Source organism: Callorhinus ursinus, unplaced genomic scaffold, assembly GCF_003265705.2.
Source record: "Callorhinus ursinus isolate GAN/ISIS: 27379988/994484 unplaced genomic scaffold, GSC_fseal_2.0 scaffold23, whole genome shotgun sequence".
Lineage (NCBI taxonomy): Eukaryota > Metazoa > Chordata > Mammalia > Carnivora > Otariidae > Callorhinus > Callorhinus ursinus.
In genome coordinates this window covers 14,024,176-14,047,573 of record NW_027397085.1, presented here as the reverse complement: position 1 = coordinate 14,047,573, position 23,398 = coordinate 14,024,176, and the positions used below count along the sequence as shown (strand labels likewise).

At 36.8% G+C, this 23,398-nt stretch overlaps 1 protein-coding gene and 1 non-coding gene across 2 annotated transcripts in view; both read left to right on the top strand.

Annotated features, from left to right (window-relative positions):
- IPO11 (importin 11) overlaps positions 1-23,398 on the top strand; it is a 194,692-nt gene that overhangs the window by 9,829 nt on the left and 161,465 nt on the right. The window contains exons 2-3 of the mRNA XM_025892346.2: positions 10,274-10,417; positions 14,130-14,230. Of these exons, the coding sequence (XP_025748131.1) occupies positions 10,280-10,417; positions 14,130-14,230 (239 nt within the window). The 5' untranslated portion in view covers positions 10,274-10,279. The remainder of the gene's footprint in view (positions 1-10,273; positions 10,418-14,129; positions 14,231-23,398) is intronic.
- On the top strand, positions 14,328-14,430 carry LOC112839511 (U6 spliceosomal RNA). Its single transcript, XR_003212223.1, has one exon. It is a non-coding gene; the product is annotated as a U6 spliceosomal RNA (small nuclear RNA).

Sequence of the window (23,398 nt, the reverse complement as noted above, 5' to 3'; positions counted from 1 at the left end):
TTTTCTTTTCTTTTCTTTCTTTTTTATTCTTTTCATTTTTCTTTTCTTTTCTTTTCTTTCCCTTAAGTAATCTCCATACCCATTGTGGGGCTCAAACTCACAACTCGGAGATCTAGAGCTGGGTGCAGGAATTTGTAGGTCCTTTGAAACTCTTGATTAGATAGGATGTTTTAGCAGCAGAGAAAAGAAAGCAAGGAAATATCTCCTCTCTTCCTTGTTACATATGTATTGTTGAATATCTTTTATTCCAAGGTAGATCAGACTTTGATAGTCTGCATGAAGTCTCATAGGGAATCTTCAGTAGCTCTGGTGATTCTTTAACTTGAGGGCCTTTGGAGATCTGTGGAAGCATCTTCAGTCAAAATCCGTAGGTAGTGTTATTAACATGCAGTATGTAGGGATGTTAAACCACCTATAATGTGTGCACAGAGAAGAATTTTCTTGTCAAACTGAAATGGCCCCTGTCACGAAACGCAAGTGAATCCGAATGGTGCAGTATGGATTTGAATGGGGCTAGTATCTTTGGAATCTCCTTGGTTTGTGTCACAAATCTTAACGTGCTTTCATCTTCCTTTAGTTTCTTGAACCAGTGGTCTTCCTTGTTCTGAATTAACATCTCATTATGGTTGCTGATACTCCAGCCACGTTTTTCATTTCTTTAGTTACTTCCTTGTTTCTTGCTGACTTTAGCATTTACATAGTCAAGGCACTTAAAAATAAACAGCTTTATTAAGGTATAATGCACAGACCATACAGTTCACCGACTGGAAGCGTCCAGTTGTTTTTAGTGTATTTGCAGAGTTGTGCAGCTGTCACTACAATCAATTTTAGAATATTTTCATCAACCCAATAGAAACCACATCCCAATTAGCAATCACTCCACATTTCCCCCCAATCCTCCAGCGCTAGACAACCACTTATATACTTTGTATTTTTATAAATTTGCCTGTTTTGGACATTTCATTAAAAGAGTTACCATGTAGTCTTTGTGACTGGCTTCTTTCATCTAGCGTGATGTTTTCAGGGTTCATTTGTGTTGTGGAATGTTGCAGGATTTCATTCCTTTTGATTGCCATATACTCTTCCATTGGATGGAAATACTACATTTGAGTTGTTTTCACTTTTTGCTATTATAATGTTGCTATTAACATTTTTGTACAAATGTACAACAAATGCAGACATAAATCTTAATTTCTCTTGGGTATATACCATGAGGTAGAATTTTTGAGACATTTGATTAACATTTTGAGACACTGACGGACTTTTCCAAAGTGGCTACCCCACCAGCAGTGCATGAGAGTTCCAGTTTTTCCAATCTTCACCAATATCTTTTATTATGTCTTTTTGATTACAGCCATACTAGTGGTTTTGATTTCCTTTTCTCTAGTGGCTAATGATGTTAGGCATCTTTTCAGATGTTTATTGACCATCTATCTTTGAAGAACTGTATATTTTAATTATTTGCCCTTTTTTTTAATAAATTTTCTTTTTTTTTTTAGAACAGTTTTAGGTTTACACTAAATTGAGAAGAAGGTACAGAGATTTCCAATATACTCCCTGCCCCCACCCATGCACAGCCTCCTCCATTACCACCATCACTTCCCATAATGGTACATTTTTTCACCAAGATTGAACCTACTTTGACACATCACAATCAGCGCTTCGTTTCCTTAAGGGTTCACTTTCGGTGTTGTGCGTTCAGTGGGTTTGGACAAATGTATAATGACATATATCCATCATTATAGAGTATTTTCACTGTGATCTGCCTATTTATCTCCCCTCCCACCCAACTGATCTTTTCATTGTATCCAGTTTTGGCTTTTCCAGAGTGTTAGTTGTAAGTTACACAGTATGTAGCCTTCTCAGATTGGCTTCCTGCACTTAGTAATATATATTTTAGTTTCCTCCCTGTCTTTTCATGGCTTGGTAATTTCTTTTTAGCACTGAATAATATTCTTTTGTTTGGATGTACCATAATTTATTTGTTCACCTACTGAAGGATATCTTGGTTGCATCTAAGTTTTGGCAGTTACGAATAAAGCTGTATAAATGTGTGCAGGTTTTTGTGGACATAGTTTTCAACTCATCTGGGTAAATACCAAAAAGTACAATTGCTGCATTGTATAGTAAGAGTATGTTTACTTTTTAAGAAACCATCAGATTGTCTTCCAAGGATATTTTGCATTCCTTCCAACAATGTCTGAGAGTTCTGTTGCTCCACATCCTCCCTGGCATTTGGTATTGTCTGTGTTCTAGGTTTTGGTATTCTGATAGGTGTGTAGTGCTATTGTTGTTGTTTTAAATTTGCATTTCCCAGATGATGTATGATGTGTATCTCATTGTTTTAATTTTCATTTCTTGGTGGCGTATGATGTATATCTCATTGTTTCAGTTTGCATTTCCCAGGTGACATATGATGAGCATCTTTACATACGCTTATTTGCCATCTGTGTATCTTCTTTGATGAGGTGTCTGGTAAGGTCTTTGGCCCACTTGTAAATTGGATTTTTTTTTTTTATTTCAAGAATTCTTTGTATATTTTGGATAATAGTCCTTTATCAGTTGTGTCTTTTGGAAATATTTTCTCCCAGTTTCTGGCTTCTCTTCATATTCTTTTGATACTGACTTTTGCAAAGCAAAAGTTGTTAATTTTAATGAAGTCCAGCTTACCAGTTATTTCTTTCATGGATTATGTCTTTGGTGTTGAATCTAGAAAGGTATTACCATACTCTGGAAAACCTATCTAGGCTTTCTCTTAGGTTATCTTCTGGGCATTTGATAGTTTTGTGTTTTATAATTAAGTCTATGATCCACTTTGAGTTAATTTTTGTGACGTGTGTAAGGTCTGTCTGGATTAATTTTTTTGAATGTGGATGTTCAGTTGTTCCAGCACCGTTGGTTGAATAGACTGTCTTTGCTCGATTGTATTGCGTTTGCTTCTTGGTTAAGAAGCCAAGGGGTCGGGGCGCCTGGGTGGCTCAGTTGGTTAAGCGACTGCCTTTGGCTCAGGTCGTGATCCCAGGGTCCTGGGATCGAGCCCCGCATCGGGCTCCCTGCTCGGTGGGAAGCCTGCTTCTCCCTCTCCCACTCCCCCTGCTTGTGTTCCCTCTCTCTCTCTCTGTGTCAATTAAATAAATAAAATCTTAAAAAAAAAAAAAAGCCAAGGGGTCTTGGTTAAGACCCCTTCTGGGTTGTCTAATCTGTTGCATCGATCTGTTTGTCTGTTTTTGCCAGTACCACACTATTTTGATAACTAGCTTTATTGTAAGCCTTGAAGTTGGGTGGTGTCACCATTTTATCGTTTATTTCTCCTCTGGTTCTTTTAAACTGGAAGTCAAGTCTAGAGTGTTGATTAGATTTTTTTTTTTTTTTTAAGATTTTATTTATTTATTTGACAGAGAGAGAGAGCATAAGCTGGGGGAATGGCAGACCAAGGGAGAGGGCTTGTGGTGGACGGTAAGGAAGAGCAGGGAGCCTGCCCCAGAGAGCCTGATGCAGGGCTTGATCCCAGGAACTTGGGATCATGACCTGAGTCAAAGACAGACACTTAACCTACTGAGCCACCCAGGCGTCCCCTAGAATCTTGGTTAGATTAAGGTGGATGATATTCCGTGTTTTAGAGGTGAGGTGGTATATTTCTTATTACATTACATGGGGAGGCACTTAAGGTCAAGTTGTGCAGCTGTTGTTGATACTAAGTTTGTACTGTTGGTTGAGCTGGTGACTGACAGATATCAGCATTTTAAAGGTCTGTTTGTTTCTTCACTGCATTTAGCAAGTAATCTATTTGAACACACTGGGAATATTCTCTTCCTAAAAGTTGTTCTTTCACTTAATGGTTTTAGCATCTCTTATTGATCCGTGCCTGAATAAGTTATTTCACTGGGGGAACCTTTTTTGATTTTGAAACTTTTTTTGTTCCATTTTTACCATACACCTTTTTTTTTTCCTAAGTCATTTCACTCACCACTCTAATATTTAATAGTGGTGTGGAGTTACTGTTTGTGTGGCACGTTTTAAAATGAAGGACAAATATAATGTAGTAGAAAATCATCATGGCTGAAATTAAAGTCACTGAAGGCCTGAAGAGTCTGTCTGTTCGTGACAGGCAGGGGTGCTGAATTTTCCCTTGTCTACTTGTTTGTTTTTATGAAAATTAGTAAGTTTCCAGCTATAGGCACACCTGTATATCTTTGGACTTCGGATTTTTCCAGAATTTGGAAAGTAACTTCCAGAAATGAGCCTAAAAAGTCCAGTTATGGAGTATGAGTATTTTTAGGCTCTTGGTCACTTACTTCTGGGTTGCTTAGACCTTAATAGTATTAAAGACTACAATAACTCCAGTAATAAATTGAACTGACTGAATTGTAAAATAGTGAGGTGAAGTGCCTGTCCTTTTAACTTGCACCTTCTCCTTATTATTCTTAGAGAAAAAAGAACATGCATTTAGATTTTGAAAAATTCTCTTTTGTAGTTTAGTTCAGAACTAATAAAACACAAGCATTTTCACCTCTTGCCTATGAATTTGAAGTTATGCACATTAATGAAAATCAGAGCAACCTTGGTGTGTACATTATTAATTAGGAAACGTAGGTATTCATTCTTTTAACACAGGTAGGGGATTTCTCTCACTATGCACAGACATCTGTACAGCGGGGACACACCTGTGCTTCTGCTGTGAGAAACTTGCTTCCCTGGCCTTCAGGCTTATCTGGTGATGGTTTCCGTGAAGATCCTTTCAAGGTCTTTGAGAAATACCTTTAGCTCTTCCCATGAATTAGTCAGTGTCTGTCTCTTCCTTACCGTCCACCACTGCCCTCCCTCCCCTTCTTCTCCCTTTGTCTTTCTCTGTTACTCTCAGATCTTGAGGTTTTTTTGGAGACAAGCTATGTATCTGCTTCATTACCAAGTGAAAATAACAGTAGCAACCCTATTAAATTTCAGCATGCTCATTCCAAAAAAGGGTATTGAAGGTTGCTGGGTGTACCACCCTCTAAACTGACCACCAGTAGTTAGTAGTCCTGTAACTTTTATCCAAATGAAGTTTATTTTGACATTCTTACATTTGAATGACTCAGTACATTTTTCCCTGTTCTTCAGTTCTTCATTGCCATTGCTGTCCTTTCAAAAGAATTCTACAATTGAGCACTGTATGAATATTTACTACATAGAAAGCATGATCCTTTTAGATAATAATGGATTCAGGAGTCTTTTTCACTGTTTCTCCAGGAACCTATCCTGTGAGAACATGGTGTGTTTGTAGGTGTTGGGGAAGTCAGGTGGTGTGGTGAGGCCCTTTTCTATTCTAATAGGGAGAGCTTGTGTCCCAGAGATTTGGTTATCAGGCCTCACTCTGCCATGTCCTAGTTTGCTACCTGACCCTGGACAACTCTCTTGATAGCTGTAAGTTCTTCCTCTTATAAAACAGTGATATTATTCCACATTCTGGATTTGCTTTTATTTATAGTCTTGTTATGGCATCTTTAAAAAGTTTAGTAGGCTCTAGCAATGTAGTATTTTAAATAATCTAGTATAGATCTGTCATTCCTGAATTGTTATTTTTGATGATGCATTTAATCTGCAATTTGGAACTGATTGCCCATTAAAGTTTCCTTTATAAGTTAATTAGCACTTAGTAATCTTTCCAGTAGAAGGTCTAAATGGTGGTTTCTTTCTCTGACCTAAAAGCCTTTTATTCATTAGATGAACCACTCATGATATTGTTTCTGTGGAGGAAATACACTCTGGATTCCCACCAGTATTCTAAAATCTTACTTTTTACAGTTTGTTTTAATGATTAGAATAGTTCTCTGCTTCCAACTTCATTATCTCCCAGAATTTGGGTAGAGAAAGGGACCTTTCTGGTTCTTACCATCCTAACAATGATCATAGTGCTTGGCACAAAATTGATTTTCCAGAAATATATGAACAAAGAGCTCACTCTTTGTCCCAGGCTGGATGGGCTTTTTGGGAACAAGGTTCAAAAGCGGGGGGCGGAGGGACAGGGTATATGCTTCTATGGAGGACCTGGATGGAGCAAGATACTGGAGGGAGGTAGGGATGGAAACTCTCGCAGCTTCCATTAGAACGGGTGAATGGTGAGTGTAAAGTGAAGCATAAAGGGTACAAGTATATAGACTTAAGGATTGCCTTGCAGCAAAAGTCCAGATAAGTGTGAAGGTATGTGTGTGTGTGAGTGCTCTGCACAATTTTTGCTGTAGCTAAAAATTTCTCTGGAGGTTGACAATAATCAGTGATTTTATTTTTCAAGTAGTAGCTCCTAAAATGTTAAAACCAGTAGGTGAAAGAACGTCTGTGGGGGAACAGAATATTCCCAATGTGTCCAAATGTCACCCATAGATAATTTGCTAAATGCAGTGAAGAAACAAACAGACCTTTAAAAGGAAGAGATCTGTCAGTCACCAGTTCAACCACGGACATGGCCTTTTTCTTTTTTCTTGAAGGGTAGGGTTGGGTGGGGATGAATTCTGGTAGAACCTTTTGTCTATTATATTCATATTCACATATTCTTCCACTGGCTTTTTTGGTACACGTATAAAAGTCAAGACCCTTTTTGTCTCCTACAAGGTCATACATGATCTGTTCCTGCCTACTTCAACATCATCTGGTTCCATTTTCCCTTTTTCTCATTAAGTGTCAATTATACTGGCCTTCTTAAGTTTGTTTCTAATCCTGAGGCCTTGTTTTCCATTATTTTCCCTGTCTAGCTGGAGCTCTGCTTTCAGATCTTTGCATGCCTGGGTCTCTTGTCTTTCATGTCTTTTGTAAATGTCACTTAAGAGAAACCCTCCCTGAGTACCCAGTGGAAACTTGCAGTTGATGTTTAACATTATTGTATTTTCTTCATATTACTACCTCTGTTTTTTTTCTTGCCCTTTTTTTAAAACAAATCACTTCTCCTGGAATGTAAGTGTCATGAAGCCAGGGAAACTGCTTTGTTCACTGCTTTACTCTCAGCCCCTAGAGCAGTGCTTGGTACGCAGCAGGCTTTCAGTAGTTTTACTGAATAAATCTGTTAATTAGCTGCCATGTGGTTCAGTGTAAACTACTCTTTGGTTCAAAATTGACTGCTTTCCTTTATTCACCAAATACCTGTTCAGCAAGCATAGATCATGGATCTTGTTGGGCTCCTGGGACTACAAAGCTGTGGTTAGATATCAGTTCTGTCCCTCAAGAAAGACAGTAGTAGATACTGATTAACACCAGTGGCTTTGGTGTTCAAGTCTAAGCCCTGCTATTTCGTGGATTGCGGCCTTTGCAAGGTAAGGTTTCCGATTCTTCACTTTTCTGCTTAAAAGATGGGGATAATAGTATCTACTACACAGAATTATTAGGAATAAATAAGTGAATAAAGAAAGCATTTAGTACAATGCTTGACATATAATATATATGCTCAGATATTGGTGCTTTTAAAAAAATTTTTTATTTTAGCTGGCTGCTCTTCCCCTTCTTGGTGAAGAATCACTAAATTCGTGTTCTTTATGTCATAATGGTTCCTTATGAGAGCTGCAGATCAGTGCTCGTCAACTCTTCTTTTGCAGGAACATGTAATAGAAACTACTGTACATTTTGTCATCCACTGCATTCGCTGGACTTTCAGATGTACCTCAGTTTTAGATATTCAAAAGTTGTGCTTCTCAGACTTTGGAAGTTAGAATTACCTAGAGAACTTACTAGGAACTTAGAAATTTTTGACCTGCAGCCCTTGTTTTCACGATGTAGGTTTGGAGAGAGAATGGAGAGTTTTTATTTCTGGGATGTGTTGCTGGTGTTGGCAGTCCTTGGACCACACTTTGAGTAAGACTTTTCCAGACTTACGCTAATACAGTAGCCAGTAGCCACATGTGGCTATTGAGTACTTGAAATGTGGTTAGTTCAAAATAAGATATGCTTTGGGGCGCCTGGGTGGCTCAGTCGTTAAGCGTCTGCCTTCGGCTCAGGTCATGATCCCAGGGTCCTGGGATCGAGCCCCGCATTGAGCCCCGCATCGGGCTCCCTGCTCAGCACGAAGCCTGCTGGAGCTCCCTCTGCCTGCCCCTCCCCCTGCTTGTGCGCTCTCTCTTGCTCTCTCTCTCTCTCTGGCAAATAAATAAAATCTTCAAAATAAGATATGCTTTAAGTATACACAGGATATAAAATACACAGGAGTTTGAAGACTTAGTATAAAAAAAAAGCACAGAATATCTAAGTTAGTTTTTTCAAAATATTGATTAAATGTTGAAATGATAGTATTTTGGATATATTGAGTTAAATATATATTCTTAAATATAATTCCACATCTTTCTTTTCACTTCTTAATATGATTGCTAGAAAATGTAAAATTGCATACATGGCTTGCTTTTGTGGCTTGCATTGTATTTCTCCTAGACAGAAAAACATACTGCATCTCTCCTTAAAATACCTTCTAGGGCCTCCATAAAGTAAATTGCTCTCAGATAGCCTGTCTTTGAAATCATACATGACCAACAAGCCCTCTAAATTGAGTGTAAATCCATTCACTTATTTTCAAGTGATAATGAGCACAGAGATTTAAATTGTTGAGGGAGCTCCCAGTTAGTGAGGGAGGCACTTTACAAGGTATCCTCCTCAGTTCTAAAATACAGACAAGAATAGACTACCAATTTAAAGTCTCCACCTCCACCTCCATTGCTAATTGCTAGTATTTTGTCTGATTCCAGTTATTGTGTCCTAGCCCTGCTTTACTAACATAGGCTTTAGAATGGTTAGTTTTCCTTGACAGGTGTAATACTTTGGGTCATTTCTTGTTGAGTCAGCATTTGGGACCTTCCGTTTTCATTAGTTATTGCAACTTAATTACAACTCTTAGGAAGTGTTTGCTTTGGCTATGTTAATGGATTAATGACCTTCAGACTTTTACTGTCTGGAACAGTTTTCAGTTTTAGATACAACTACAGTCACAAAGCTAATTCTCAGTCACTTCTGCGCTGAGGTTTGTTTTCTATTTTTAGCTTTTAATTTTAATCTTATATACTTCATATAAGTGTATTGTGAACAATTATACATACTTGGGTAAGTATGCAGTTTATACTGTTTTGGGGGTGATTAAAAATAATGCTAGAGAATTCAATAAATTGCTAAATGAACTTTTAGAATGGCTTCAGATGACCTGGTATAGGATTAGATGATCCAACCCTTAAGATCCTTTCTAACTTAGGGCTTATATTTTTATATTATATTTTATATTTGTTGACTTAGTTCATTTTTTCCCCCACAGTATTTCTTGACTATATGTTTGTCTTTTCACTTATAAGAAATGTTTTAGACACATATTTTTGGTAGCTTATAAGGTGATGTTCTGAGGTACTTAGCAATGAGTCAAAGAACTTCTTTTTCATTTTTCTTCTTTTGATCTTAACTAGGGATATAGTGGTTAATTCTTTTATAACACTTATTAATCTCCTTAAGACAGAGGGCATTGTGTTTAGTCTTAGGCAGATGGTGATAATCAGAATTAAGTAGTTTTGGTTTTTGTCTGTGAGTTTCTTGTTTGTTCCCTGTTTACTGTTACCTTCTATTTATGGGACAATGAAGGCAGTTTCCATCAGAAATAAATTGATTTGGGGACGCCTGGGTGGCTCACTCAGTTAAACGTCTGCCTTCAGCTCAGGTCATGATCCCAGGGTCCCGGGATCAAGTCCGCATCCAGCTCCTTGCTCAGCAGGAAGCCTGCTTCTCCCTCTGCCTGTTCCTCCCCCTGCTTGTGCTCTCTTTCTCTCTCTCTGACAAATAAATAAAAATCTTTTTTTTTTTAAGATTTTATTTATTTGAGAGAGAGAGAATGAGAGAGAGCACGAGAGGGAAGAGGGTCAGAGGGAGAAGCAGGCTCCCCGCTCAGTTGGTTAAGCGACTGCCTTCGGCTCAGGTCATGATCCCTGGGTCCCGGGATCGAGTCCCGCATCAGGCTCCCGGCTCAGCAGGGAGCCTGCTTCTCCCTCTGACCCTTTCCCCTCTCATGCTGTTTCTCTCTCTCTCTCAAATAAATAAATAAAATCTTTAAAATTAAAAAAAAATCTTAAGAAATGATAAATTGATTTTAAGCAAAAGCGATTTGAATTACTGGAATTTTAGACTATTGGTGATAACATAGTAAAAATAGAAATCCAGCAGAAACGTGCAAGAGTAGGTGAATGATTGAAGTATGGGAGTAATTCAGAACATTGATGCTTTTTCTCTGTGTTACTGTTAGTTTTTTATGTATGTTTATTCATGTATGTTAACGTATCGTTACCAGGTTTCCATGGATCTCAATAGTGCCAGCACTGTTGTTCTTCAGGTCTTAACACAGGCCACCAGTCAGGATACCGCTGTGTTAAAACCAGCAGAGGAGCAGTTGAAACAGTGGGAGACACAGCCAGGTTTCTATTCAGTGTTGCTGGTAAGTTGTTCTAAAATAGTTCACCATTATTTTTAATAAAATGAGACACTGTTATTTTAATTGTTCTAAGAATCTACTTGTATTGGTGGTTTACTTTAGTGAAACTGATCTAAATGTCATTGCCACTGCCATTTATTAATTCAGGGCGTGGCTTTTGAGGGTGTTGAAATGTTTGTTGATTGTTGAATGGATAAGTGAGCAGGGTATTGGTTGTTTCTGCTCACAAGGCAGCACTGTGCTGATACTCTATTTTAGCATGTTAATGCTGACCTCAGTACTATAGGTAGTACACTTTCCTGTTTTGTCTTCATTCTTGCCCCGGTTAATTTATGTTGTCAAAGTTGTTCGGGTCTCTCCATGTAGCATCAGTCTGGTCTACCTTGTTCACTGTGTTACTTCAAAACATGATTTTCTTTGCCCCTTCTAAAAATTTCATTTTCTTAACACATTTGGTCTTTTCCTGGGTGATAATGGAAAATAGTATGGTAATTAACAGTATATGCTTTAAACTTTCCTAGGAGTTCAAAGCTTTTGGTTAATCAAAATTATTTTCTCGATGCCAGAATAAAAGAATGTCTTTTTGTATTGAGGGTCTTTCTGATTTTTTTTTTTTATTTTTTTTTTTAAAGATTTTATTTATTTATTTGATAGAGACAGACACAGCGAGAGAGGGAACACAAGCAGGGGGAGTGGGAGAGGGAGAAGCAGGCTCCCCGCGGAGCAGGGAGCCTGATGCGGGGCTCGATCCCAGGACCCTGGGATCATGACCTGAGCTGAAGGCAGATGCTTAACAACTGAGCCACCCAGGTGCCCCTGATTTTTTTTTTTTTTCTGAAAATTTTAGAACTCTGGTTAACGTTTGAGATTTGCTTTTGGCGAGGGCAGTGACGATACCAGTTGGATCACAAACTGATTGAGTTTTGGGACTGGGTTGCAAATGCAAAGTAAACTGTTCACTGTATCTTATAAAAATAGAAAATTGTGGAAGTTGACATACGTGTTTTTTTACTTCATGGCTAAAATATTTGAGTTATTTGGTAAACTTAAGAAGATACTGGTCATGTCTAGAGTCATACTTGATATTCTGAACATAACATGCAATTTGGGTATTTGGTTTCGTAGAAAAAGTAAAAAAAACAGATTGAATAAAAAAATTTTTTTCTTTAAAACATTGATTTTTATTTTTATTTTATTTTTATTTTTTTATTTTTTTAAATTTTTTTTAAAGATTTATTTATTTTGAGAGAGTGAGAATGAGAGAGAGAGTACATGAGATGGGGGAGGGTTAGAGGGAGAAGCATACTCCTTGCTGAGCCAGGAGCCCGGTGCGGGACTTGATCCCGGGACTCCAGGATCATGACCTGAGCCAAAGGCAGTCGCTTAACCAACTGAGCCACCCAGGCGCCCCTAAAACATTGATTTTTAAAGATAAAGAAAATATTCTATCCTTATTTGGATAATCCCAGTATCATGTTTGTAAAATTTGGGTGCAGTATAAATCTTTAGAATATTTCTGAGTATCCTTATTTTTCATATGCTTTTTTAAATGAATATGCTATATAATTAGCCTTGTGTTTTTTCAGGCCAAAATATAAAACATTTTGGTGTTTCTTACTTAGGTTACTCCTGGACCTTAAAAAAACCAGTAGTCTTTTAACTGTTGACTTTTTGTACATTGCATGAATTATTAATAATATTAAGTGCCTAAGCCTTTTGTTTTTATATTTATTAGCTCTGCTTTTCTTCTTAGAGGGGTGTAAAATTGCTTTAGATGGAGTAGATTGTATTTATAATAGATGGAAAACTAAGTTAAAGGCAGGAATTTTTAATTTTTTCCTCAACTCACTGTATTGGCACTTTTAATCTTTTGTAGCCTTAGCTGTTCTTTCTAGTTTGGAGGTCCTGAATTTGTATATTTGATCCTCAGATTTGTGTTCCAGTCCTATTGTTCAAAATACTTAAGGAATATTTCTACTTGGATTCACACCTGCAGCTTGACTTTCCTTGGTTACCCAAGTACAGCTGACACAGGCTGATATCCGCCATCTTTCCATAATATTCCCACATTACCTCCATTCATTTGTTCATTTGCTCCATGATATTTATGACAAAGTCTGTTGTGGAAGGTAGACATGATAAGTGTGAAAATCGAATGTGATTAATATGGTAGGAGAAGACCATTCTTTGCAAAGACGACCCAAAAGAAGGTCTCCGACTTTGTTGTCAGGGGTGTTAAGGAGTAAGTGGGCATTACACAACTATCCTTGTAATCTTTTTTTTTTTTGGTATGTACATGATTTTTTTTTTTTAAAGATTTTATTTATTTGAGCGAGAGAATGAGAGATAGAGAGCACGAGAGGGAAGAGGATCAGAGGGAGAAGCAGACTCCCTGCTCAGCAGGGAGCCTGATGTGGGACTCGATCCTGGGACTCCAGGATCATGACCCGAGCCGAAGGCAGTCGCTTAACCAACTGAGCTACCCAGGCACGCTGTACGTGATTTTCTAAAAATGGAATTATACATACCTGTTTTTGATAGTTTACATGCAGTGTTTTTTTTAAGGTAAGGAATGTATATCTACATCATTGTTCTTGATTTTGAGGTTTTCTCACACAAGGTTGTGTTTAAGAGGTCACCTCTGGGGATTTGAGTTGTTTTTGGTCTGATGTGTAGTGCAGTTTCAGTCAATTAACATATTCCTACGTTTGCTATGTACTCACTATTCTAGGTACATTTTTTATAAGGAAATAAAACACTTTAATTCTGTTTTGGTCATGTTTTAAATTTCAGTGTTAATATTTGTTTTATTTTTTATTTCCATATACAAATATGTTATAAATTTTTGATAATGTTAATAAATTTTTGGTAAAAATGTGTAAAGGTCACAGAACAAATTGTAATTTTCACCTTGATGATTAAGATCTTGTTGCATGTTTAGCTTGCGCAGTCATTTTTATGATCTCCCACTGCTCTGCAAAACAAGGACTGCCTGTATTTGGGTTAATGTTCTGCTGCTAAACTTATTTGTAAGCATAATTGTTTTAATAAGGAGGATACTTTGAAATAGTTTATTTCATAGCATGTGCTAAGAATCCAGGGATTTTGACTCCTTAGAATCTTTGAATATAGAGGCGCCTGGGTGGCTCAGTCGTTAAGCGTCTGCCTTTGGCTCAGGTCATGATCCCAGGGTCCTGGGATCAAGCCCCACATCAGGCTCCCTGCTCAGTGGGAAGCCTGCTTCTCCCTCTCCCACTCCCCCTGCTTGTTTGTCCTCTCGCTAACTCTCTCTCTCTGTCAAATAAATAAATAAAGTCTTTAAAAAAAAAAGAATCTTTGAATATATGCTTTGACGGGTCTGTTTTTTTTTTTTAATTGAGAAGGTGTTCATTTTAGTGTTTTGTATGTGTATAGATTGTGATATATGATTAGGTTTGTTTCTGAGTTTAATTTTTTATTTGGAAAATTTTCAAACATACCTACAGGTAGACTAGTTTAATGAGTCCCAGATATTTATTACTCAGCTTAAAAAATTAACATACTTCTACCAGGTGTGCTTTCTCATATGCATTGTAGAGCTATAGATATTTAGAATATATGATCTCATAGTGATAAAATTTAAGTGAAACATATAAAGTATTATCCGTACTTTAATATTGGTATAGTAATTTAACTTATGACCTGTTCATTTTAATACTATGTTTTTTATTTACAGAATATTTTCACAAACCACACTCTGGATATAAATGTAAGGTGGCTTGCTGTGCTGTATTTTAAGAATGGAATTGATCGTTACTGGAGACGTGTAGCCCCTCAGTAAGTTCCATCACTCTTCCTTTCCCAGTGTAATCCTTTACAGATTCGGAGAGGTATAAGAACGTTCCTATTAATTTTTATTCTTTATGTGGCATTTGTGCTTATTTCAGCACACATACTAAAATTGGAACAGTGCAGGGAAGGTTAGCATGGTCCCTGTGGAGGATGACATTCATGTTCGTGAAGCATGTGATATTTAAAAGAAAAATGTGTTAACTACTGAAGAAGTAAAGTGTTTTGCATAAGTCAGTGTTCATATTATTGCTTTTATTCATGAGTTTTTTTATTTGGGGTGGAATATTGTGGATTTCTTGTTGTCCTCTGCTTTTGAGGCTATCTAATATTATGGGCACAAAACAAATGCTGAGTGAATGAGTCATGTTGAAAAAAGTCGTTTTTTTTTTTTTAAGAGAAATATGAGGTTAGTTAGGAATTTGGAAAAAGTCATTGAGAAGGAAATCCCAGGTCCTTTCTGAGCCAGCTGGATATTAATTTCCAAGTCTTCTGTATAATTTCCTTTGTGGGTGGGAATGAGGTAGTAGACATTTGTAATCTCATCAGATTCAGTTGTAATTGCTCCGTAGATGGTTAAGCAAACAGATTTCTCTTAATAGTTATTTACATGTTCTATGATTGATGGAAATGCAATGTAGACATGACTCTGGAATTTGTTTGATAGAATATAGTGAACTTTGCCAAAGAAGTAACATGGTCTTTGTTCTCCAGTAGATGGCACTGTAGCTCTTTATGTTCTTATATTCGTAAGTCCTTTAAAAACCATAAACCTGTCAGAGGACTTCAAGGTGCATATAAAATATGCCCTTGAATAATATCAGAAGCAACTAGAATATTTTAAGGCTGCACTTAGGATACTGTAATGTAAAGCAAGCCCTTTGTCTTATTTTAGAATTCATAAGTATTTAGTGATGAGCAGTTGTGTGTGACTGAGTTCCTGGAACCATCACAGCAGTGCATACTTCTCTCCTGCTGTGTCCAGTTACATTTTAGGTGGCTTCCAAAGTTCAGGGAGCAAAGATTAGTTACAGAACTCATTTAAATATAGGACACTTAAAACATCTGCTTGTTTGTGTTCTTGTCTAAGTTTCATCGTATGTAGTTCGTGCCCCTACCACCATTTTCATGGAATGAGGATTAATTTAAGCTTATGTATTATTATTATATACAGTGCCACTTTAACTGGGTCCTAATTAATTAGATACTCTACTTGTTTCTGCTTGGAGTATAATCGGAATTCATCTAATGATAGTTTGTGCATGAAATTAAAGGTGCAGTGTTAACTTTTCTCTAGGTTAATAGCTTGTTTCTTTAACATGTATATATTTTTTTGCGTATTCACTCTCTGTCTTGGTAGCTAATCGTTGTATTATATTCTCTTAGTTAAAATTATGAAAACTCTTGCACCTGGCTTCCTGACATAGAAGAAAACTTGAATTTCAAGCTTGAAGCAAAAGATTTTGGTAGAAAACATGATTTTGCGGTACGGCACAGTTATAAAAGGATTTAAGAGATCCTTTCTCATGGGAAAACACAGACTTGCCTTAGGCATTCATTCTTTTCACCTGAATGTTAATCTTGTTTGCTCATTTGTTTACTCACTGTTAAGGTTTTAAAGAAACTTTTATGGAACTATAATATATAACATAACTGAAAAAGTGCACAAATGGTGGGTACAGTTAGAATGTTGGTAATGTGGCCACATCCATGTAACTACCCCATGGAACTAGGTGGAACAAAGCCTCCCGCCTGCCCCTCACAGTCACCTATCCACCCTCTCTCCAGCAGCATTTGAACATCTCTCACCATTTTGATTAGTTTTTACCTGTTTCTGAACGTCATATAAATGGAAGTCTTATAATAGATGTTGTTTTTGTGTCTGACTTTTATTCAGTATTACACTTGTGAGATTTATCCATGTAGTTGCATGAAAAGCTCACTCTTAGCTACGAGTAAGACATTCCATTTTAGGACCATCACGTATCTATTTGTTCTACTGTTGATGGGCATTAAGGTTGTTCCTAGATTTTGGCAATTAAAAATAATGCTTCTTTGAAAACTCTTTTGCATATCATATTGCACATAAGTGCATTTTATTGTCATGTATGGTCGGATGTATATTCAGCTTTAGTAGATAGTATCACTTGGTTTTCAATGTGTCAGTATTAATTTATACTCCCACCAGCTGCATATCAGTGTTGGCATTTGCTCCACATTCTTATAGTGCGCTTGGTCTTATCTGTCATTTAGGTAGCTTTTCCATTTTTCTGATGAGCTGTGAGTACCTTTTTCATATACTTATTAGTCATTTGGATATCCTGTTTTATGAAGGGCCTGCCATTTGTACATAAAAAAAATGGGTTATCTTATTGATTTGTGGGACTTTGTATGTATTTTGGACTTAGGTCCTTTGTTGAAACTATGTATTGAAAATATTTCCTCCTGCTTTGTCATGTGCTTGTCAGTTTTTTATGTTTTTAGATGAAGAGAAATTCTTAATTTTAAGGAGGTTCAATTTAGCTTGTTTTATATTTAATTCTTTTGGGGCCTATTTACAAAAATTTTGCTCCTTCCAAGATTATGAAAATAATCTCAGTTTTCTGCTAGAAGCTTTGTTTTATGTTTACATCTTTCTGGACGTGATTTCTGTGTAAGGGGCGTATGCGAAGGAGACACAGCCACTGTCACTCTTGCCCTGTCTCATTTCCGTGGTTCCCGTGTTAGGAATCAGGCCTTGCACCTGGAACGGTCTGTGTTTGGATTCTCTGTTTTGTCCTCTGGCCCGTCTTTGCTTTAGTTGTTATGCTTCTGAAGGCTTGATGTACTTCCTATTACTTTTTTGGATTTAATTTGCAGTGTTCTTGGTTTTTGAAGTGGAAGCATAGATAATTGATTTTTACTTCTTAATATATGCGTTTAAAACATTAGGGCTTTTCTTGTAATCTTAGCTTTAATTCAGTTTTGTTACCATTCAGTTAAAAAATACTTTAAAATTCTTCCTGTGATTTCTTTATAGACCCATGGGTTAATTAGAAGTATATTGCTTAATTTCTGGCATGTGAGGCTTTTTAGTTATTTTTTTTGTTACTGATATCATTCTTTGAAATGTACTGTCTTGTTTAGTAATCTCAGCATTTGGTACTTTGGTAAATGTTTTATGTGCCCTTGAGAGGAAGGTGTGTTTTGCTGTTGTGGATTGTAATGTTTGATATATGTCAGTTATGTCATATTTATCACTTAACGCTGTTCACGTCTTCTATATACCTATTGATTTTGTTGCCACCTTTTTCATCATTTTCTGAGAGAGGTAGGTTAATCTCCAGGTATGATTATGGACTTGGCTGTTTGTTCTTTACATTCTGTTTTTGCTCTCTGTATATTGAGGCTATACTATTCAGGTCATATAAGTTAAGGGTCATTATGTTTTGGTGGAATTGACCTTGTCCTCATTATGAAATGTTCTTCTTTATTTCTAGCAATGTGTTTGGGTTTCCAGTTTAGTTTGTCTGATTTTAATACAGGCACATCCACCATCTTATGGTTGCATGGTATATCTTGTTCTGCTTTTTTCTTTAAGTATTTCTTTGTTTTTCCATTTAAAATGTCCCTTGTATAAACAGCAAGTAGCTGGGTTTTGTTTTTTATCCAATTTGATGAATGTTGTCTCTTAAATTTAGTATTATGTTGATTTACATTTGTTGTAATTAGAGGTAAAGTTGGGGTTAAAGCCATCATCCCCCTAGTTGTTTTCCATTTGATTTCCTCCCCCCTTTTCTTTCCCTCCTTTGGATTATTCAGGAAATTTTTTGTTACTCAGTTTTTCCCCCCAGGGTTATTAAGACATTTTTATTACCCAAGTGATTTTTCTAGAGCTTATAATATGCATCCTTGTCTTATTAGAGCCTAGCCTTATATTAGTAGTTTACTTTTTCTAGGTAATGTAAGAACCTTACAATACTTTGACTCCATTTATGCCTTCCTGTCTTTTCTTTTTGTTGTGGTTGAATACAACATACTATATTATTTTGCCAGTAGTATTGCTTTTTTTTAAAAAAAATTAATTCCAGTATAGTTAAAATATAGTGTTACATTACTTTCAGGTGTATAATACAGTGATTCAGCAATTCTGTACATTACTCAATGCTCATCATGATAAGTGTACTCTTAATCCCCTTCATCTTAATCATATCACCCATTCCCCCAACCTTCTCTCCTCTAGTAACCACCAGTTTGTTCTCTATAGTTAAGACTGTTCCTTGGTTTGTCTCTCTTGTTCTGTTTTTCTTAAATTACACATATGAGTGAAATCATGTGGTATTTGTCTTTCTCAGACTGGCTAATTTGGCTAAGCATTATACTCTCTCGATTCATCCATGTTGTAAACGTCAAGATTTCTTTCTTTTTTATGGCTGAGTAGTATCTGGGATGTGTGTGCGTGCGTGCAGGCATGTGCGTTCCACATATTATCCAGTCATCTGTCAGTAGACACTTGGGCTGCCTATATAATTTGGCTCTTATAAATAATGCTGCAGTAAACATAGGGGTGCAAATAACTTTTCGAATTGGTGTCTTTGTAGTCTTTGTGTAAAGAGCCAGTGGCAGAATTATTGCATCATATGGTAATTCTGTGTTTAATTTTTTGTGGAAACACCACTCTTTTTTCTATAGTGTCTGCACCAGTTTGCATTCCCATCAGCAGTGCACGAGGGTTCCTTTTTCTGCACATTCTGGCCAACACTTGTTTCCTGTTTTTGATTTTAACCATTCTGACACGTATGAGAGGTGAAATCTCATTGTGGTTTTGATTTGCATTTTTCTGATGATTAGGGATATTGAGCATCTTTACGTGTGTCTATGGGCCATCTGTGTGTCTTTGGAGAAATGTCTTTTTGTGTCTTCTGCCCATGTTTTAATTGGATTGTTCTTTTTTTAATGTGTTGAGTTGTATAAGTTCTTTATAGATTTTGAATACTAACCCTTTATCGGATATATTATTTCCCAATATGTTCTCTCATACAGAAAGTTGTCTTTTAGTTTTATTGTTTCCTTCGTTCTGCAGGAGCTTTTTGTTTTCTTGTATTCTCAGTAGTTTATTTTTGTTTTTGTTTACCTTTCCTCAGGAGGAACATCTAGAAAAATTTTGCTATGCCTAGTGTCAGAAATTACCGCCTCTGCTCTATTGTGGGATTTTTATGGTTTCAGGTCTCACATTTAGGTCTTTTAGCCATTTTGAGTTTATTTTTGGGATGGTGTAAGAAAGTGGTCCAGTTTCATTCTTTTGCATGTAGCTGTCCAGTTTTCCCAGCACCATTTGTTGAAGACACTGTCTTTTTCCCATTGCACATTCCTGCCTCCTTTGTCAAAGATTAATTGACAATATAATTGTGGGTTACTTTCTGGGCTCTCTTTTCTATTCCATGTGTCTATTGATCTGTGTGTCTGTTTTTGTGCCATTACCGTACTGGTTTGATTATTACAGTTTTGTAGTGTATCTTGAAACCAGGGATTGTGATACCTCCAGTTTTGTCCTTTTTCACATATTGCTTAGGCTACTTAGAATCTTTCGTGGCTCAGAACAGATTTTAGGATTATTTGTTCTAGGTCTGTGAAAAAATGCAGTTGGTATTTTGATAGGGATTGCATTCAGTCTGTAGATTGCTTTGTTGCTTTGGGTAGTATGGACATTTTGAGAAAATTCTCCCAATCCATGAACATGGAATATCTTTCCATTTCTTTGTGTCGTCTTCAATTTCTTTCCTAAGTGTTTTATAGTTTTTATAGTACAGGTCTTTCATCTCCTTGGTTAAGTTTATTCCTAGGTATTTTATTATTTTTGGTGCAGTTGTAAATGGGATTTTCAAAATTTCTCTTTCTGCTGCTCATTATTAGTTTATAGAAGTACCGGATTTCTGTATATTGATTTTGTATCCTGCGACTTTACTGAATTTTTTTATGAGTTCTAGTAGTTTTTTGGTGGAGTCTTTAGGGTTTTCTATGTATAGTATCATGTCATCTGCACATAGTGAAAGTTTTACTTCCTTACCAATTTGCAGGTCTTTTATTTCTTTTTCTTGTCTGATTGTTATGGCTAGGTCTTCCAGTACTGTGTTGAATAAAATTGGTGAGAGTGGACATCCTTATCTCGTTCCTGATCTTAGGGGAAAAGCTTTCAGATTTTCACCATTGAAGATGATATTAGCTGTGGGTTTTTCATGGAAGGCCTTTATTATGTTGAGGTATGTTCTCCCTGAACCTATTTTGTTGAGGGATTTTATCATGAATGAATGTCGTGCTTTGACATATGCTTCTGCATTTACTGAAAGGATCATATGGTCTTTATCCTTTCTCTTATGTATCATGTTGCTTGATTTTTTTTTTTTAAAGATTTTATTTATTTGACAGAGAGAGAGACAGGAAGAGAGGGAACACAAGCAGGGGGAGTGGGAGAGGGAGAAGCAGGCTTCCCGTGGAGCAGGGAGCCCCATGCGGGGCTCGATCCCAGGACCTCGGGATGATGACCTGAGCCGAAGGCAGACACCCAACGACTGAGCCACCCTGGTGCCCCATGTTGCTTGATTTGTAAATACTGAAGCACCCTTGAATCCCAGGAATAGATCCCACTTGATTGTGGGAAATGAATTTTTAATGTATGGTTGGATTTGGTTTGCTAATATTCTGTTGACCAGAGATTTTGGCCTGTAGTTCTCTTTTTTTGTAGTGTCTTTATTTGGTTTTGGTATTAGGGTAATGCTGGCCTCATAGAATGAATTTGGAAGCTTCCCTCCTCCATTTTTTGGAATTGTTTGAGAAGAATGGGTATTAACCTTTCCTGTGTTGATAGAATTCGCCTATGAAGCCATCTGATCCTAGACTTTTGCTTGTAGGGAGTTTTTTTAATTACTGATTCAGTTTCATTCCTGACAGTCAGTCTTTAAAAAATTTTGTTATTTCTTCCTGATTCAGCTTTGGGAAGTTATATATTTCTAGGAATTTATACATTTTTTTCTAAGTTGTCCATTTTGTTGGCATTTAATTTTTCATAATATTCTCTTTTAATATTTTATATTTCTGTGGTGTTGGTTATTCTCGTTCACTTCTGATTTTGAGTCCTCTCTCTGTCTCTCTCTTTTTTCTGGCTAGAGGTTTATCAGTTTTGTTGATCTTTTCAAAGAATGCGCTCCTGACTTCATTGATGTGTTCTGTTGTTTTTTTTTAGTTTCTATTTCATTTATTTCTGCTCCAGTCTTTATTATTTCCTCCCTTCTACTCGTTGGGGTTTTTTGTTTGTTTTCTAGCTCTTTTAGCTGTAAGGTTAGGTTGCTTATTTGAGACTTTTCTGGCTTCTTGAAGTAGGCCTGTGTGACTATAAACTTCCCTCCTAGAACAGCTTTTGCTGCATCCCAAAGATTTTGGACCATTGTGTTTTCATTTTCATATCTGTGTATTTTTTTAATTCCTCTTTGATTTCTTGGTTGACCCATTCATTGTTTAGTAGTATGTTATTTAACTTCCCTGTTATTTGTGTTCTTTCTAGATTTCTTCTTGTGATTGATTTCTAGTTCCATAGCATTGTGCTCAGAAAGGATGCCTGGTATGACTTCAGTATTTTTGAATTTGTTGAGCTTGTTTTGTGGCCTTGTAGGTGATCTGTTGTGAAGATCATGTTGCATGTGCACTTGAAAAGAATATATATTCTGCTGCTTTAGGATGGAATGTTCTGAATATATTTGTTAAGTCTATTTGGTCCAATGTCTCATATAGAGTCACTGTTTCCTTGTTGATTTTCTGTTTGGATGATCTGTCCATTGATGTAATTGGAGTGTTAAGTCCCTTACTGTTAATTGTATTACTGTCAGTTACTTCCTTTATGTTAATTATTAGCTGCTTTAAGTATTTGGGAGCTCCCATGTTGGGGGCATAAATATTTACAATTGTTAAATCTTTTTATTTTTTAATTTTGTTTATTTATTTGAGGGAGAGAGCATGAGAGAGAGAAAGAGCCTGAGAGAGACAGCAAGACAGCATGAGCTGGGGGTGGGTGGCAGAGGAAGAGGGAGAGAGAGAAGCAGACTCCCTGCTGAGCAGGGAGCCCAGTGCAGGGCTCGATCCCAGGACCCCTATACGGTGACCTGAGCTGGACGCAGACGTTTAACTGACTGAGCCACCCAAGCGCCCCTTGTTGTATCTTCTTGTTGGATTGTTCACTTTATGATTGTAAGGTGTCCTTTGTCTCCTATTACAGGGTTTGTTTTAGAGTCTTTCTTGTCTGATATAAGTATTGCTACCCCAGCTTTCTTTTGACAACCATTTGCATGATAAATGCTTTTCCATCCCTTTACTTTCAAGTGTGTCTTCAGGTCTGAAATGAGTCTCTGGAAGGCAGCATGTAGATGGGTCTTACTTTTTTATCCATTCTGTCACCCCATGTCTTTTGATTGTGGAATGTTTAGTCCATTTGCATTTAAAGTAATTATTGATAGGTATGTACTTATTGCCATTTTGTTACTTGTTTTATAGTTGTTTTTGTAGTTCTTCTCTATTCCTTTCTTCTTTTGCTTTTTTCTCTCATGGTTTGCTGGCTTTCTTTAGTGATAATACTTGTTTTCTTTCTCTTTATTTTATGCATATCTATTACCATTTTATGATTTGTGGTTACCATTAAATTTATATATGATATCTTGCGTATAGCAGTCTATCTTAAGTTGATGGTTGCTTAAGTTTGAACCCATTCTTTTTTTTTTTTTTTTTCAAGATTTTATTTATTTATTTGACAGAGAGAGACACAGCGAGAGCAGGAACACAAGCAGGGGGAGTGGGAGAGGGAGAAGCAGGCTTCCCGCTGAGCAGGGAGCCTGATGTGGGACTCGATCCCAGGACCCTGGGATCATGACCTGAGCCGAAGACAGACGCTTAATGACTGAGCCACCCAGGCGCCCTGAACCCATTCTTGATTTACTACTCTGCTCTCTAGGTTTTAGGTATATGGTGTCATGTTACATCCTTTTATTTTGTGAGTCCTTTGACTGATATTTATAGATATACTTAATTTTACTTTTTTCTGTCATACTTTTCTTACTCCTACTTAACGGTCTTTCTTTTTTACTCAGAGTCCCCTTTAACATTTCTTGTACGGCTGATTTAGTGGTCATGAAT